General features: G+C 37.8%; 1 protein-coding gene across 10 annotated transcripts in view; it reads right to left on the bottom strand.

Annotated features, from left to right (window-relative positions):
* The window catches only part of DCAF6 (DDB1 and CUL4 associated factor 6), a 142,436-nt gene that overhangs the window by 109,734 nt on the left and 13,777 nt on the right, over positions 1-18,925 (bottom strand). For all 10 annotated transcript variants that reach the window (XM_033198758.1, XM_033198759.1, XM_033198755.1 and 7 more), the window contains exons 2-3: positions 15,867-15,928; positions 850-942 (exon numbers count right to left, since the gene is read on the bottom strand). Coding sequence is in view for 6 of the 10 variants with exons in the window: in XM_033198749.1 (XP_033054640.1) it covers positions 850-942; positions 15,867-15,928 (155 nt within the window). In the remaining 4 variants the exon portion in view is untranslated. The remainder of the gene's footprint in view (positions 1-849; positions 943-15,866; positions 15,929-18,925) is intronic.

Here is an 18,925-nt window from a genome sequence, read left to right as displayed (position 1 = left end):
TAGTCATATTTCTAAAACAGAAGGTTTCTCATTTAACTGTTACATCAAGTGTAAAGAACATCACACACTTTCTTTTTATTACAATCAGTCATCAGTCGGCTGTTTATAACTTTATCATCCAGTATCTAAATTTCTCTGAAATCATCCTTGTAAAGGAAACATTCTATGGATATAATGGACTGCTATTTGAAACAGTAATTAAAGTTATTTGAGAGTTAGAAAATTATTTAATTCTTAGATATCTCTTGCCTTCTAGTGAGGGGGTTTATTAGCTTATGGTAATTTTTTTCTTCATTGAAAGCATTTTAATTTTCTCAGTACCTCAGGAACACAGCCATCATTTGGTTGTTTTTGTCTTTAAAAGTTTTAAATGTAAATTTTCTAAAAGACTAAATTTCAAATTTTTAAGAAAATGAAACAATGACCAAAGTTGGCAGCTTTATCCACACTACTCTTAACGTTAAAATAAATAACTTTTTAGAATATTAAGATAATATATTAAGGTTATACATAAAAGTAATTTTCTCATTAACTCATACTTTATATACGGCACATTTTCCCCAAAAAAGTGTTATTGAAATAATGTCACTTGTACCGATCATTATCCACTTAAATAAACGATATATTTAAATTTTCTAGAGCCCAAGGCTGAATAAAATCTTCTATTTCCCTAAGTAATCTAAGAGACCCACATGTACCTAAGAACCTCTAAATTATACAATAAACTTCAGCAAAACAGGGAGGATATTCTATTATAAATGCCCATTCTATGTTCGTTTACAATTACTTCATTTCTGCCTTCTTGATTTTTTTCTCTCATTAAATTACAGAGTTTTTAAACTACTTTACCTTTCTGCTGTAAGGATTACTAATTACTAATTTGGTGTCATCTGAGCCAGATAAAATATATTCTCCCGTGTCATTCCAACAGATTGTATTAACCTAAAAAGAAAGCAAAAAAGAAATATAAGCAAATTGGACATAAAAGAAAATATGCCATCTTTCACTCACCTGGTGGTACAAAACTTTTACCACTAATGAGGTTATATGTTAAAAAGTATTTAACATAGGGGCGTCCAATCTTATGGCTTCCCTGGGCCACAGTGGAAGAAGAATAACTGTCTCAAGCCACACATAAAATACACTAACACTAGCTGATGAGCTAAAAATAAATTGCAAAAAACATCTCATAATGTTTTAAGAAAGTTTACGAATTTATGTGGGCCACATTCACAGCTGTCCTGGGCCTCATGCAGCCCACAGGCCGCGTGTTAGACAAGCTTGATTTAACAGTTGATGTATTAAAAAAACAAGCTTCCAGTTTCCAGTTCCACATGTAAGAAGCTTAACAGTTGCCACTCCATTCTACCAACAAATAAAAAGGTAACAGACTGTAAAATAAATAACTGATCTTGGATCCTTCAGAGAGGCAAGGATACAGGACAAAATGCTACCTCCTAGATTGGAGAGACGAACAGGTAAACACAAGGAGTCTTGGCTTACCGGAGCACAGACTCATGAGCAGAAACCTCTGTGAGAAACAGGGTTAGGGTAGGAAAACCTGAACTATAATTGATGAATTGTTGGAGGTTCAGAAAGCGTTAACTCTGAATGCTAAAAACTCCAGGGAAGGCTAGGCGCAGTGGCTCACGTCATAATCCCAGCACTTTGGGAGGCCAAGGCAGGTGGATCACCTGAGGTCAAAGGTTCAAGACCAGCCTGACCAATATGGCGAAACCCCGTCTCTACTAAAAATACAACAATTAGCCAGGCATGGTGGCATGCGCCTGTAATCCCAGCTACTCGGGAGGCTGAGACAGGAGAACTGCTTGAACTCAGGAGTTGGAGGTTTCAGGGAGCCAAGATCGTGCCACTGCACTCCAGCCTAGGCGACAGAGCAAGATTCTGTCTCCAAAAACAACAACAACAACAACAACAAAAACTCCAGGGAACCCAGTCATGGGGCGGTGAGGTACGGTGCAGAGGGTATTTTTGTGATTTAATTTTAACTTCAGAGCTCAACCAGATTTTCACAATAAATTTCAGATTAAAATAGTCTTCCAGCAGAGGGAGGGAAAAAGAAACCATTTTGAGTATCCCAGAGTACTCTGCTGTTCTTAACAAGATCTGCCCTCAAGAAGAGCTATTTAACCACAGCCTACCCACTGAGGTTTTATCAGAGCCTAACTGACCTAGGCAAAGAGAAATACCCAATTCCAGCCTTCCACATTGGAAAAGGAAAAGACATAACTCCAGCCTAAGCTACTAACCTGTTCCACCTCAGTAGGAGAATAGGAGGTGCAGATAATCCCTTGTGAAGCCCATAGTCCACACGCATAGGCTCTTTAAGAGACAGAGACCTAATCATTGGCCTGTAGCACACTTCCTCTCCTCCTACACTTTACCAGTAAATTCCTAAGGACCTATTTATACCATTACTTTTAATCAGTACTTCATGTCCAGTTATTAAGAAAAATTACAAGCCATACTAAAAGGCAAAAATACAACTTGAAGAGATAAAGCCAGCATCAGAACCAAATATAGCAGGACTGCTGGAACTGTAAGACCAGGAATTTGAAACAACTATGATTAGTATGCTAAGAGTTCCAATGGATAAAGTAGACAGCATATAAGAAGAGATGGGCAATGTCAGCAGAGAGATGGAAATCTTAAGAATAAAAAGGAGCCGGGCGCGGTGGCTCAAGCCTGTAATCCCAGCACTTTGGGAGGCCGAGACGGGTGGATCACGAGGTCAGGAGATGGAGACCATCCTGGCTAACATGGTGAAACCCCGTCTCTACTAAAAAATACAAAAAACTAGCCGGGCGAGGTGGCGGGCGCCTGTAGTCCCAGCTACTCGGGAGGCTGAGGCAGGAGAACGGCGTAAACCCAGGAGGCGGAGCTTGCAGTGAGCTGAGATCCGGCCACTGCACTCCAGCCTGGGTGGCAGAGCGAGACTCCGTCTCAAAAAAAAAGAATAAAAAGGAAATGTTAGCAATCAAAAACAACGTAACAGAAATGAACATTGCCTCTGATGGGCTTATTAGGAGACTAGACACAGTTGAGGAAACAATCTCTGACCTTGAGTATATATCAATAAAAACCTACAAAACTGAAAAGCAAAAAGAACAAAGACTGAAAACAAGCAAAACAAAACATAATGTCCAAGGAATGTGGGACAACTACAAAAGGCATAACTCATGCATAAAGTGAATACCAGAGGAGAAGGAGAAAAGAACAGAATATCCGAAACAATAATGACTGATCATTTCCTCCACATGAATGTCAGAAACCAAACCATATATCCAGTAAGCTCAGAGAACAACAATCAGTATAAATACAAAAAGAACTACACCTAGGCAAGCATTTTTCAAACTAAAGAAAACCAAAGATAAGAAAAAATCCTGAAAGAAGCTGGAGGAAAAAACATTATCTATAGAGGAGCAAAGATAAGAATTATAACCAACATCTCCTCAGAAATCATGTAAGCAAGACGAGTGAAATATTTAAAGCAGTAACAGAAACAAAACATTCCCTGCAAAATTATCCTCCAAAAGTAAAGGAAAAATAAAGCTGTTCTCAGATAAATAAACACTGAGGGAATTTGTTGCCAGCAGACCTACCTCGCAAGAAATTATGAAAGGAGTTCTTTAAAGAAAAGGAAAATACACATAGGTCAGAGACATATATCTACATAAAGAAAGAAGGAGCACTGAAGGAGGAATAAGTGAAGATAAAACACAAACTTTTACTTATTCTTAATTGAGCTAACAAATTATTTTATTGTTCAAAATAACAGCAACAATGTATTTGATTACCTATGCTTATATCTAGCACATATATAAAAATATGCTTATGAGTACTTACACATAAGTGAATAACAGAAATAGTATAAGGTATAAGATGGAAGATTTAAAATTATTTTGTACTCACACTCCCTGTGAAGCATTATAGTGTTACTTGAAATAAAGTGGACTTAAATTTGTTGCATATATATATTGAAAATTTTAGGACAACTACTTAAAAAGTTTAAAAAATAAGTGTAACTAATAAATACTAAGGAAGGAGAGGAAAAAAACTATATGAAATGCTCAAATTAAAACGACAAAAGGGCTGGGCATGGTGGCTCACATCTGTAATCCCAGCACTTTGGGAGGCCAAGGAGGGCGGATCACTTGAGGTCAGGAGTTAGAGACCAGCCTGGCCAACATGGTGAAACCTTGTCTCTACTAAAATATAAAAATTAGCAGGGTGAACCTGGGAGGTGGAGGCAGCAGTGAGCTGAGACTAAACCACTGTACTCCAGCCTGGGTGGCAGAGTGAGACTCCATCGCAAAAGGAAAAAAAAAAACCCAGAAACAAAAAAAAACACAAAAGGCAGAAAAATGGAAAACAAAAATAGGAACAAAGAACAAAGACAAAAAGCAGAAAACAGTAACAAATATAGGAAATATTAATCCAGCTATACCAGTAATCACTTTGAATGTCAATAGTCTAAATTAAAAATTATTATTATTTTTTTTTTGAGACAGTGTTCCGCTCTTTTGCCCAGGCTACAGTGAAGCAGTGTGACCTCAGCTCACTGCAACCTCCACCTCCCAAGTTCAAGCGATTCTCCTGCCTCAGCCTCCCGAGTAGCTGGGATTACAGGCACCCGCCACCATGCCTGGCTAATTTTTGTATTTTTAGTAGAGCCAGGGTTTCGCCATGTTGCCCAGGCTGGTTTCGAACTCCATACTTCAGGTGATCCACCTGCCTCAGCCTCCAAAGTGCTAGGATTACAGATGTGAGCCACCACACCTGGCTACTTTTTTTTGTTTTTTTGAGATGGAGTCTCGCTTCATCGCCAGGCTGGAGTGCAGTGGTGCTATCTCAGCTCACTGCAACCCTCCACCTCCCGGGTTCAAACGATTCTCCTGCCTCAGTCTCCCAAGTAGCTGGGACTACAGGCATGTGCCACCATGCCTGGCTAATTTTTTGTATTTTTAGTAGAGACAGCGTTTTGCCATGTTGGCCAGGCTGGTCTTGAACTCCTGACCTCAGGTGATTGCCCGCCTTGACCTCCCAAAGTGCTGGGATTACAGGGGTGAGCCACCGCGCCCAGCCTAAAAATTAAGAGAGAGACGGTCAGGGTGGAGCAAAAAACAAGATCCAAATATATGTTGTTTACAAGAAATCCATTTTAAATATAAAGATCCATATGGATTAAAAGTAAATGGATTGAGAAAAATATATCATACTAATACAAATTAAAAGAAAATAGGAGTAGTTACATTAATTTCAGACAGGCCAGACTTCAAAGCAAGAAAAAGTATCAGAGAAATAACAATAAACAGGTCAGTTTCCCCAAGACAACTCAGTTTCTGCATCCCTAATATGTATGTGCTTAACAACAAAGTATCAAAATATGTGAGACAAAAACTGATAGAACTATAAGGAGAAACAGATGAATCTAGTATGATACCTGGAGACTTCAATTCCCTCTATCAGAAACAGACAGATCTAGCAGGCAGGAAATCAGTAAGGACACAGTTAAAGTCAAAACCATCAATTATCTGAATATAACAGACATTTATAGACTGTTTCATTCAACAACAGCAGAATAAACAGTCCTCCCAAGCTCACATGAAACATTTAGCAAGACAGACCACCCTTGAGCCCTTAAAATACACTTCATCAAATCTAAAAGAATAAAAATCAAACAGTGTCTACTCTTAGACCACAAAGGAATTAAGCTAAAATCAGTAACAGAAAAATAACTGGAAAATCCCAAAATACACAGAAGTTCAAAATAACACATGGGTCAAAGAATAAATCTCAAGAGAAATTTTAAAAGATTTTGAATTCAATGAAAATCAAAATAAAGCTAATTAAAATCTGTGAGGTCCAACTAAGTAGGTCTCAGTGGAAATCTTACAGCATTTCTGAAATCCAAAATGCTTTGAGCATCATGTTGGCACTCAAAAAGTTTCAAATTTTGGAGCATTTCAATTTTTCAGATTTTCAAACTAAAGACACTCAACCTGAAGAAGATTTCCTGCTAATATCAAAAACAAGGCAAGGACGTCCTCTCTCACCACTTCGTTTCAACACCATACTTTAAGTCCTAGCTAATGCAATAAGACAAGAAAAGGAAAGAAAAGCAAAGGAAAAGTATAAAGATTGGAAAAGAAGAAATAAAATGGTCTGCAGATAACAAGATCATCTATATGGAAAATAAAAATTTAAAAACCCTCCTGGAGGCCGGGCGCAGTGGCTCACACCTGTAATCGCAGCATTTTGGGAGGCCGAGGCGGGCAGATTATGAGGTCAGGAGATTGAGACCATCCTGGCTAACACGGTGAAACCCTGTCTCTGCTAAAAATACAAAAAATTAGCCAGGTGTGGTGGTAGGCACCCGTAGTCCCAGCTACTTGGGAGGCTGAGGCAAGAGAATGGTGTGAACCTGGGAAGCGGAGCTTGCACTGAGCCAAGATCGTGTCACTGCACTCCAGCCTAGGTGACAGAGCGAGACTCTGTTTCAAAAAATAAAAAAAAAATTTTAAAAACCCTCCTGGAACTAACAAGTATTGTAGCAAAGTAAAAGGATACAAGGTTAATATTAAAAAGTCAATTATTTTCCTGCATGCCAGAAATGAACAAGTGAAATTTGAATTTTAAAACACAATACCATTAGCACTCCAAAACAAGAAACACTTAGGTATAAACTGAATAAAATATGTGTAAGATTTCTATGAGAAAAATTATAAAACTCTGGTAAAAGAAATCAAAGAAATAAATGAAGAGCTATTCCATATTAATAAATAGAAAGATTCAATATTTTCAAGTGTCAATTCTTCCCAACTTGTTCTATAGATTCGATGCAATTCCTATCAAAATCTCAGCAAATTATTTTGTGGGTATTGACAAACTGATTCTAAAGTTTCAAAGACTCGAGCTAGCCAACACATATTAAGGGAGAACAAAGTTGTTCTTCTCAAGCTCACATGGAACATTTACCAAGACAGACCATATCTGAGGCCTTAAAATACACTTTAACAAATACACTTTAAAAGAATGAAAATCACACAGTATCTACTCTTAGACCACAATGGAATTAAACTAAAATCAGTAACACAAACATAAGCGGAAAATCCCAAGATAGCTGACACTACCCAACTTCAAGACTTACTATAAGGCGCCTGTAATCCCAGCACTTTGGGAGGCCAAGGCAGGCAGATCATGAGGTCAGGAGTTCGAAACCAGCCTGGCCAACATGGTGAAATCCCATCTCTACTAAAGATACAAAAAAATTAGCTGGGCATGGTGGTGCGTGCCTGTAATCCCAGCTACTCTGGAGGTTGCGGCAGGAGAATCACTTGAACCTAGGAGGCAGAGGCTGCGGTGAGCCCAGATCATGTCATTGCACTCCAGCCAGGGCAAGAGGCCAAGATTCCGTCTCAAAAAATAAATAAATCAATCAATAAATAAATAATTTTTAAAAATGTTTACTGTAAGACTACACCAAATAAGACAGTATGGTATAACGAAACAGAATTCAGAGCCCAGAAACAGACCCACATAAACTCGATCAACGGATCTTTGACAAAGGAGTAAAGTCAATACAATGCAGCTAGTCCTTCCAACAGATGGTGCTGGTACAACTGCATATTCACATGCAAAAAATAAATTAAAAAAAAATCTAGACACATAACTTAAACCCTTCGCAAAAATTAATTCAAGATAGATCACAGATCTAAATATAAACACAAAACTATAAACCTCTGAGAACACAGGAAAAAAACTCAGATGACCTTGGGTATGGTGATAACTTATTACGTACAACACCAAGGCAAGATCCATAAAAGAAATCACTGATAAGCCTGACTTCACTAAAATTTAAAACTTTCACCCTGCAAAAGACAATGTCAAGAAAATGAGAAGACAAGACACAGACAGGGAAAATACTTGCAAAAGACACATCTAATAAAGTGCTGTTATCTAAAATACATAAAGAACACTTAAAACACGACAATAAGAAACAATCTGATTATGAGCCAAAGGCCTTAACAGGCACTGCAGCAAAGAAGATAAACAGATTGCAAACAAGTATATGAAAAGAAAATCCACGTACTATGTTATCAGGGAAATACACTACATACCTATTAGAATGGCCAAAATAGAGAACACTGACAACATCAAATATTGGCAAGAATGTGGAGCATCAGGAACTTACATTCATTGCTGGTGGGAATGCAAAATTGTACAGTTACTTTGAAGGACAGCTGGCGATTTCTTATAAAAGCTAAACATTCTCTAAATGTACAATGCAGCATGCTCCTTGTTATTTATCCAAAGGAGCTGAAAACATATGACCACACATACACCTGCACACAAACGTAAACATATGTCCATACAAACACCTGCCCACAAACGTTTATGGCAACTTTACTCATAACTGCCAGTTTTTGGAAGCACCCAAGATGTCCTTCAGCAGGTGAATGGATAAACTGTGGTACATCTACAGAATGAAGTATTATTCAGCGCTAAAAAGAAATGAGCTTTGAAGTCATGAAAAGATAGAGGAAACTTAAATGTATAAGTGAAAGAAAACCAATCTGAAAAGGCCACACACTATGTGATTCCAATTATATGACATTCTGGAAAAGGCTAAACTATGGAGACTATAAAAAGATCAGTGGTCGGCCAGGCGCGGTGGCTCACGCCTGTAATCCCAGCTCTCAGGGAGGCAGAGGCGGGAGGATAGCTTGAGCCCAGGAGTTCAAGACCTGCCTGGGTAATATAACGAGACCCCGTTCTCCACAAAAAGGAAAAAAAAAAAGAGCAGTGGTCATCAGGAGTTCAAAAAGTGGGTGAAAAATAGGCAGAGCACAGAAGATTTTTTTTTTTTTTTTTTTTGAGACGGAATCTCGCTCTGTCACCCAGGCTGGAGTGCAGTGGCAGGATCTCAGCTCACTGCAAGCTCCGCCTCCCGGGTTCACACCATTCTCCTGCCTCAGCCTCCAGAGTAGCTGGGACTACAGGCACCTGCCCCCACACCCGGCTATTTTTTTGTATTTTTAGTAGAGATGCGGTTTCACTGTGTTAGCCAGGATGGTCTCGATCTCCTGACCTCATGATCCGCCCGCCTCTGCCTCCCAAAGTGCTGGGATTACAGGCATGAGTGAGCCACCGCACCTGGCCATCAAGCACAGAAGATTTTTAAGGCAGTGAAACAACTCCACATGATACTACAATGGTGGATATACATCATTATACATTTGTCCAAACTCATAAGATGTCTGAAACCAAGAGTGAGCCCTATTGTAAACTATGGACTTTGGGTGGATTATGATGTATTAATGTAGGCTCATAAAGTATAGCAAATGTACCACTCTGGTGGAAGATGCTGATAATGGAAAATGCTATGCAAGTGTGTGGGCCGGGGATATATGGGAAATTCCCATACCTTCCTCTCAATTTTGCTATGAACCTAAAACTGTCCTAAAAAATTAAAAATAAAGCATTAAATATTGACTGTCATTTAGTAAACACAATGTTCTGATATTTTACAATGAAATGTCAGAGCCACTAAGTTTCATTGTGTAAATTTACTTATTTGAATTTATTTAGTGTTCACAGGCATAAAACCAGATCACCTAAAATAAAACTAGAAAAACCTATTACAAAACTACAGTAATCAAGACTGTGTGGTACTGGCAAAAACAAAGACATACAAATCAATGTAATGGAGTTAAGAGTTCAGAAATAAACTCTTCTATTTATGGTCAAGTGATTTTTGACAAGAGATCCAAGACCATTCAATGAAAGAAAAGTCTTTTCACCCAATGGTGCTGAGACAAATACATAATTGCCACTAAAAAAAAAAAAAAAAAAAAAAAAACTTGGACCCCTACTTTATACCATATAAAAATTAACTGAAAATACATCAAAGATCTAAACAGAAGAGCTAAAACTATACAACTCTTAGAAGAAAACAGGTATAAATCTTCACAATCAGTGATTAATCAAGTTTCTTAAATATGGCACCAACAGCCCAAGCAAACAGCAAAAAGAAATTAGACTTCACCAAAATTAAAAACTTTTGTACATTAAAGGACACTATGAAGGTGAAAAGATAACCCATAGAATGAAGGGTAATATTTGCAAATCATATATCTGATAAGAGTCCCAGAATATACAAACACAACTCAACAACAAAAAGACAAACAATCCAATTAAAAATAGGTAAAGGATTTAAATAGACATTTCTCCAAAGAAGGTATGTAAATGACTCATGTGCACATAAAAAGATGCTCAACATCATTAGTCATCAGGGAAATAAAAACCAAAATCACAACAAATTACCACTTCACATCCATTAGGAGGATTATAATACTTTTTTAAAGAAACAGAAAATAACAAGAGTTGGCAAGGGTGTCGAGAAACTGGAACCCTATATGTTGCTGTCAGGAATGTAAAATGGTACAGCTCTTTGGAGAACAGTTTGATACCTCCTCAAAAAGTGAGATATCAGCTTACCATATGACCCAGCAATTCTACAACTAGGTATACAGCCAAGATAATTGAAAACTTACAATACACAAAAATTTGTACACAAATGTTCACAGCAGCATTATTCATAATTGCCAAAAAATGGAAACAACGCAAATATCCAACAACTGATGAACAGATTAAATGTGGTATATCTGTACAATGAAATATTTATTCGATCATGAAAAGGAAGGAAATACTGACACACACTACAACATGGATGAACCTTGAAAACATTACACTAAGTGAAAGAACCCTGATATTAACAGCCAATATTGTATGATTCCATTTATATGAAATGTCCAGAATACACACATTGGTAGAGACAGAAAGTATTAGTGATTGCTAACTGCTAAATGGAGGCAAAATGGTGACTGATAATTGGTACTCTTTTTCATATGATAAAATTAGTGGAATTAAATAGTGGCGATGGCGCCACAACTTTACAAATACACTAAAAACCACCGAATTGAACACTTAAAATGGGTGCATTTTATAGTATGTGAGCTATACCGAAATTAAAAAAAAATAAATGTCCACTTCTAGTCAAGATGTCAGCACATGGACCAGATTTATCATCATGCTTGTAACAACTAAAAAAGAGCAAAATATACATTTTTTAAGTGTAGAAGAAACATTTACTGATAGAGATGATATTCTGGGCCACAGAACAAATCTTAATGTATTTCAATAAAAGACCACAAGTCATTGAAAGTATGTTGTCTGACCAAAATGGAATTAAATCAGAAATCATTAACATAAAGATACATTGGAAAACTAAGAAATAACAGATGGCCACAGAAATAACAGATGGTCAAAGAAGAAATTACAAAACAAATTAAAAAGTATTTTGAATTCAATGAAAATAAAAATGCAACATATCTCAATTTATGGATTACAGCTAAAACAATATTTAGAAGAAAATTTACAGTACCAAAAAAAACCTCTATTTTAGAAAAGACAACGGTCTCATATCGACGACCTCAGCTTCCACTCAAAAAATTACAAAACAAAGAGCAAATGAAACCCAAAGTCTGCAGAAGACTCAAATAATAAATATATTAGCAGAAATCAATGAAATAGAAAACAGAAAAACAATGGAGACAATTAATGAGACCAGAGGTTGGTTCTTTGAGAAGATAAAATTAACTAGCCTCTAGCCAAACTAATCAGGAAAAAACGTGGAGAAAATATTACCGATATCAGTAATGAGAAACACAGTAACATACAATACAGATTCTACAACCATTTAAAGACATAAGGGAATATTATGAACAATTTTATGTCAATAAATTCAACAATTTACATAAAATAAATTCAGTGAAGCATACATATTAAACAAGGTTCACTCAAGACACAGATACCCTGAATAGTTTATTTTTATTAAATAAATGGAAACATAGTTAGACATTTCCCAGAAAAAAACAAAGACACTTGGCAAAATCCAGCAATGATTCATGATAGCTCTTAGCAAGTTAGGAATAAAGGAGAACATCCTCAACCTGATAACTAGCATCCATGAAAAAACTGCTGATATCATACTAAATAGAAAGAGACAATGTTCTTAGGCCAAGCATAGTGGCTCATACCTGTAATCACAGCACTTTGCTTTGGGAGGTTGAGGTGGGAGGTATCACTTGAGCCCAGGAGTTCAAGACCAGACTGGGCAACATAATGAGACTTCACCTCCACAAAAAAACAAACAAATTTGCCGGGGTGGTGGCACGCATCTATGGTCCCAGCTAACTCAGGAGGCTGAGGTGGGAAGATAGCCTGATCTCAGGAGGTCAAGGCTATAGTGAGCTATGATTGTGCCACTGCACTCTAATCTGGGCAACAGAGGGAAACCCTGTTTTTCCCTCTAAGATCAGAACAAGACGAGGATGTCTGATTCCACTCCTTCTGTTCAATCTTATAGTAGAATACTAACCAATGAAGTAAGTCAAGAAAAGAAATAAAAGGAATCCAGACTAGAAAAGAAGTAAAACTATCTTAATTCTCAGATGACTTGATTATTTACATAGAATATCCTATAAAATCTTAAGAAAAAGAAAGCTACTTGAATGAATATGAGAGTTCAGGAAGTTTCCAGAATACAGATGAGTATGTAAAAATTAATGGGGCAGGAAATGTAACTACAACATGATACTACTAGATGCCTGTTAGAATGTCTAAAAAAAAAAAAAAAAAAACTGACCACACCAAATGCTGGTGAGGACATGGACCAACTGGAATTTCTACATATTAACAGTGGGAATGTTAAATGGTACAACAACACTGGAAAACAATCGGTTTCTTAACAAGTTAAGCAGGTACCTAACATATGACCCCATTCATTCCACTCAAAGGTATTTACCAAAAAAGAATAAAAGCGTATGTCCATACAAAGACTCTACACAAATATTCATGGCAACTTTATTTGTAACAGTCCTCAACTGGATACAACCCAATGTCCACTGACAGGAGAAGAGATATAAAAATTATGATTTATCCATATAATAAATGCTTCTCAGCAATAAAAAGTAATAAATTATTGATAACTCAACAACATGAATCCCAAAATAATTATTCTAAGTAAAATGTTAAGTAAAAAAAGCCAAATGAAAAAGGGATACATAGTCAGTGATTCCATTTATATAAAATTCTAGAAAATGCAAACTGATTTATAGTGACAGAATAGAGATCATTGGTTGACTGGGGTTGAGCGTGATGTTAAGGAATGAGAGGGCACATGGCCAAACTTTTAGGGGATGATCAATATTTTATCATCTTGAATGTGGTGACGACTTTGCGTATGTTTACATGTGTTAAACATATCAAATAGTACACTTTAAATATGTACAGCTGATTATATCTCAATAAAGCTCTTAAAAATATAAAAATTTAAGCACAAATCTAAGAGGTAATTCACAAAAGGAATTCAAGTTATTATACAATAACAAAAAGTAATTAGGCTGGCAACATTCTTACCAGCTACAGTGAATACTAGAAAACGTTTGTATAAGACCTTGAAAACTACAGAGTGGGTGCAGTATGGTGGCTCACACCTGTAATCCCAGCACTCTGGGAGGCTGAGACTGGCAGATCACCTGAGGTCAGGAGTTCCAGGCCAGCCTAGTCAACATGGTGAAACCCCGTCTCTACTAAAAAGTCAGAAATTAGCCAGGCATGGTGGCGCAGACTATAATCTCAGCTTTTCAGGAGGCTGAGGCACGAGAATCACTTGAATCCAGGAGGTGGAGGTTACAGTGAGCCGAGATTGTGCCACTCCACTCCAGCCTGGAAGACAGAGTGAGACTCAGTCTCAAAACAAACAAACAAACAAAAAACTACAGAGTGAAAATAATGTCCAACCTAGAATCCTGTGTCCACTCAGATCACCAATCAAGTATGAAAGCAGAGAACAAAGGTATGTTTAAACTTACAAAAAAAACTTGGGGCCAGGAACGGTGGCTCACACCTGCAATCCCAGCACTTTGGGAGGCCAAGGTGGGCAAATCACCTGAGGCCAGGAGTTTAAGACCAGCCTGGCCAATACGGTGAAATTCTGACTCTACTAAAGACTCAAAAATTAGCCAGGCGTGGTGGTGGATTCCTGTAATCCCAGCTACTCAGGAGGCTGCAGCAGAATTGCTTGAATCCAGGAGATGGAGGTTGCAGTGAGCTGAGATTGTGCCACTGCACTCTAGCCTTGGTGACAGAGCAAGACCCCATCTCAAAAAAAATAATAATAATTAATCTAACACATAATATACTCTTTGTCTCGCCAATGAATAATTCATAAAGCGCCACATATGTTTTCGGCATTCTTGTTGATACTAAATTTAAAAAATAAATTTGTGAAGGTATTTTCTTGGTCCAGTATGCCAGGGTACGGGGCAAAAGTGTAGACTATGAACAAATAAATTGGTTTGTTAATTTTAATGCCAGATAGTAAACACATAAATAAAATGAGAAGGTAAGCTTTAGAGGTAAGTGGGAGAAGAGAATTCTAGGTATAAGGCATAAAATATACAAGGCAGAGGTGTCCTTGGATCATCTTTTCAACAAATAACAATAAAAAGACATTTTAAAACAAGAAAATATGGACTATATATTAGATAATACTGAGAAAATAAATATTATTAAATTACATAACGGCATTTTGGTTATATAAGAAAATGTCAATTGCTTTTTAGGCTTACATATAGGGGTAAAATAATGTATCTTCAGTAAGGCGGATCTTCAGCAAGGTGGATGGGGGAAGAAAAGAAAATAGAAAAGAAAATATGGCAAAATCTTGATAATTACTAAGTCTAGGTGACAAGTACACTAAGAGTACATTTGAAATTTTTATAATAAAAATTGAAAAGAGTTCTGTTTTGGATCTGCAAAATTTGGGATACCTATTAGACATGCAACTGGACATGTTAAGTAGACAGCTGGATATATAAACTCTGGGAAGAGGCAGAAGTCATGTTTTCTCTTTTCTTTTTTTTTTTTTTTCAGCCATGGGACTAGATAGGGTCACTTTGAGCTGGAGAGAGAAGAGGGTAGGAGGTACCAGGACAGAGTTTTTGTGCAACCAACATGTGAAGGACTATAAGTGGAGGAGTCAGCTAAGACAGAGAAGATGTAGCAAGTCAATGGATTGGAATAGGAAGAAAACCAAGAGACTGTGGTGCTAGCAAAAGCCAAGAGAAAAAGTATTTCAAAAAAGAGGATATGGTCGGGCACGGTGGCTCACGCCTATAATCCCAGTACTCTGGGAGGCCAAGACAGGCAGATCACCAGGTCAGGAGATAGAGACCATCCTGGCTAACACGGTAAAACCCCATCTCTACTAAAAAAATACAAAAAAATTAGCCGGGCTTGGTGGCAGGTGCCTGTAGTCCCAGCTACTCAGGAGGCTGAGACAGGAGAATGGCCGTGAACTCGGGAGACAGAGCTTGCAGTGAGCCGAGATCGCACCACTGCACTCCAGCCTGGGCGATAGAGCGAGACTCTGTCCCCCCCAAAAAAAAAGAAAGAAAAAAAAGAAGATATGTTTGAGTGATATGTCTAAAGTTTCTAAGAAGTGACCACTACATTTGGAGACATGAAGTCACAAAAGCAGTTTCAGCACAGTGAATGAGATGGAAGCCCTTCCATAATATTAGAAAACTCATCTGCACTTTAAAAAATCTTGCATACACTCTTCTAAATGCAAATTTTAATTTTATATTTTAATGTAAAACTTTACTCTCCCATTTTATTACAGTCACAATCCTTTCTGGGAGGATTGGGACATTTCATCAAACACTTAAACACTTAATGTCAAAGCCCTTCAGAGTTGAGAATTAACTATTACTTACACAGCCATCATGCACATTAAGGGTTGCTTCAAGTTTTAATCTTTGGATAAATTCTCTTCTTCCTGTTTAGAAAGAAAGAACACATAAAATAAATCACACAATTTGTTGCTGAGAAAAATATAACGTTGAAATTAGGAGGCTCGGATCTGGCATGAAAAGTAAATTCAAGCTCTAACTTCAGCTCCACCATTTATAAACTGAGTGATACTGGGCAATTTAACCTCATCCTAAGACTTACTTTCCTCATTAAAATACCTCTACCTCATGCAGTTTTTTGTTTGTTTGTTTGTTGACACACAGTTTTGCTCTATCGCCCAGGCTGGAATCTCAGCTCACTGCAACCTCTTCCTCCCAGGTTCAACCAATTCTCCTTCCTCAGCCTCCCGAGTGGCTGGGATCACAGGCACGCAGTACCATGCCCAGCTAATTTCTGTATTTTCAATAGAGACGGGATTTCACCATGTTGGCCAGGCTAGTCTCAAACTCCTGACCTCAAGTGATCCACCCACGTCGGCCTCCCAAAGTGCTAGGATTACAGGTGTGAGCCACCGCGCCCAGCCTGTATTTATTTTAAGAACAAAATCATTCAAGGACAGAAAGGGCTGAGCACGGTATCTGGACCATAACAGACACTCATACTTTTCTTCATTCATTCATTCAACAAATATTTATTGAGTACTCACTCTGTGTCAGATAAAGTATATTTTACACTGGTAAAACAAAAAGATTTATGCCTGCTTATGAGAGGAGAAAAACAATAAACAATTGGTATAAGTGCTATAAGTTAGTATAGTGCTATGTGGAAAAATAAAGCAGGAAAAAGAGATAAAAGGTGACTGGAGGTAGGGAGTAAGGTTTTTAATTTTAAATAGGATGGCAAACAGCAATAGTAAGTTTCAACTATTTTTTTTTTTTTTTTTTTTTTTTTTTTTTTGAGATGGAGTCTCACTCTGTCGCCTGGACTGGAGTGCAGTGGCCAGATCTCAGCTCACTGCAAGCTCCGCCTCCCAGGTTCACGCCATTCTCCTGCCTCAGCCTCCCGAGTAGCTGGGACTACAGGCGCCCGCCACCTCACCCGGCTAGTTTTTGTATTTTTAGTAGAGACGGGGTTTCACCGTGTTAGCCAGGATGGTCTCGATCTCCTGACCTCGTGATCCGCCCGTCTCGGCCTCCCAAAGTGCTGGGATTATAGGCTTGAGCCACCGCGCTCGGCCAGTACCAAGTATTTTTAAATGTTTCTCCATTTCAGAAATGTTAAAGTTAACATTACAATGATGAAATCTGACATTAAAAATCAGTATAAATATCCATCAATAGCAGACTAGTTTAAATACTGCAAAAACAGAGTAAGTTCCTTCTTTGAAAAAGAGAAATCTGTCCCTTTAAGGAATGAATCATCTTTACCAAACACAGATCAAAAAACATGTTTATTCAGAAGCTGTAATGAAGGAAGGCTGAATTTACAACAAAGAACAATAATTAAGTAACCAGGCTGATGAGATCTCTCATAAAATTAAACCTGCCTATACTTTCTGTATATTGTCACAAAGGGCAGATTTCTCTATTGCACTTTCTTGCCATTCCATGTCAAAAACAAGAGATTCTTGAAGCCATTTGTTTTACTTCTTTCTCCATGTTATTTAACTAGTAAGATGGCTACGTAAAGGATGAACATATAGGTTAAAAAATAATTATGGATAATTACGGGGGCTTTTATTTTGGGGAGGGAGATGCTCTATGGTTTCTAAATTTACTGGAATAAAACAACCTAGTGAAATTTAGTAACGTGTTTTCATGAAATAGGTTGTACTTTAGGTAATTAACTTTTCAAATCTGATTTTCGCTTGTAAAAAGATTCTAACTTCGGTAAAAAAGATAAATTCTTAAAAACTCATTTCCTTGTGGCCGGGCGCGGTGGCTCAAGCCTGTAATCCCAGCACTTTGGGAGGCCAAGACGGGCGGATCACGAGGTCAGGAGATCGAGACCATCCTGGCTAACACGGTGAAACCTCGTCTCTACTAAAAAATACAAAAAAACTAGCCGGGTGAGGTGGTGGGCGCCTGTAGTCCCAGCTACTCCGGAGGCTGAGGCAGGAGAATAGCGTGAACCCGGGAGGCAGAGCTTGCAGTGAGCTGAGATCTGGCCACTGCACTCCAGCCTGGGCGACAGAGCGAGACTCCGTCTCAAAAAAAAAAAAAAAAAAAAACACTCATTTCCTTTTGGCCAAAGGATTGGTAATCTCGTTGAGTTATAGGAGTTAAGAAACAAAGTATTCAAATTAACAATATAACAGCAATTAAAACTCACTAAAATATTAAAGTATTGGAAACTTTTTGTCAAAATTTTAAAACCTGGGTTTGAAAACATGGCTCTAGCCTTTCAGTCTGGAGAAAATCGTGGTAGAACATAAGAATAAAAGATAAAGTAAGCTGTTTTAGCAAGAACTCTTATATATGATATTTATACATTAGAACATGTACAGAGGCATAATACATTGTGGTTAGATAGCTTTTGAATGACATTGTTATATATGACTTCGGAGATAAAATTTATTGCATCGTCCAGACATCTCATAAAGTATGCTTCTAGAGCAAACTAGCAAAAACATCCACTACCCTTTTAGTAATTAAATGTAATACCAAGAAATAGAAGCTGAAAGCCACCATAAAATAAGAACGGTACCTTAATAAAACTGAGCCTCGGGCCCGGCGCGGTGGCTCAAGCCTGTAATCCCAGCACTTTGGGAGGCCGAGACGGGCGGATCACGAGGTCAGGAGATCGAGACCATCCTGGCTAACACGGTGAAACCCCGTCTCTACTAAAAAATACAAAAAACTAGCCGAGCGAGGTGGCGGGCGCCTGTAGTCCCAGCTACTTGGGAGGCTGAGGCAGGAGAATGGCATGAACCCAAGAGGAGGAGCTTGCAGTGAGCTGAGATCTGGCCACTGCACTCCAGCCTGGGTGACAGAGCAAGACTCCGTCTCAAAAAAATAAATAAAAAATAAAAAATAAAAATAAAATAAAACTGAGCCTCCTCAAATTAAAATAAAAATAAACT

Source organism: Trachypithecus francoisi, unplaced genomic scaffold, assembly GCF_009764315.1.
Source record: "Trachypithecus francoisi isolate TF-2019V2 unplaced genomic scaffold, Tfra_2.0 Lachesis_group5, whole genome shotgun sequence".
In the NCBI taxonomy this organism is placed as follows: domain Eukaryota; kingdom Metazoa; phylum Chordata; class Mammalia; order Primates; family Cercopithecidae; genus Trachypithecus; species Trachypithecus francoisi.
This window is presented reverse-complemented; position numbering and strand designations above follow the sequence as displayed.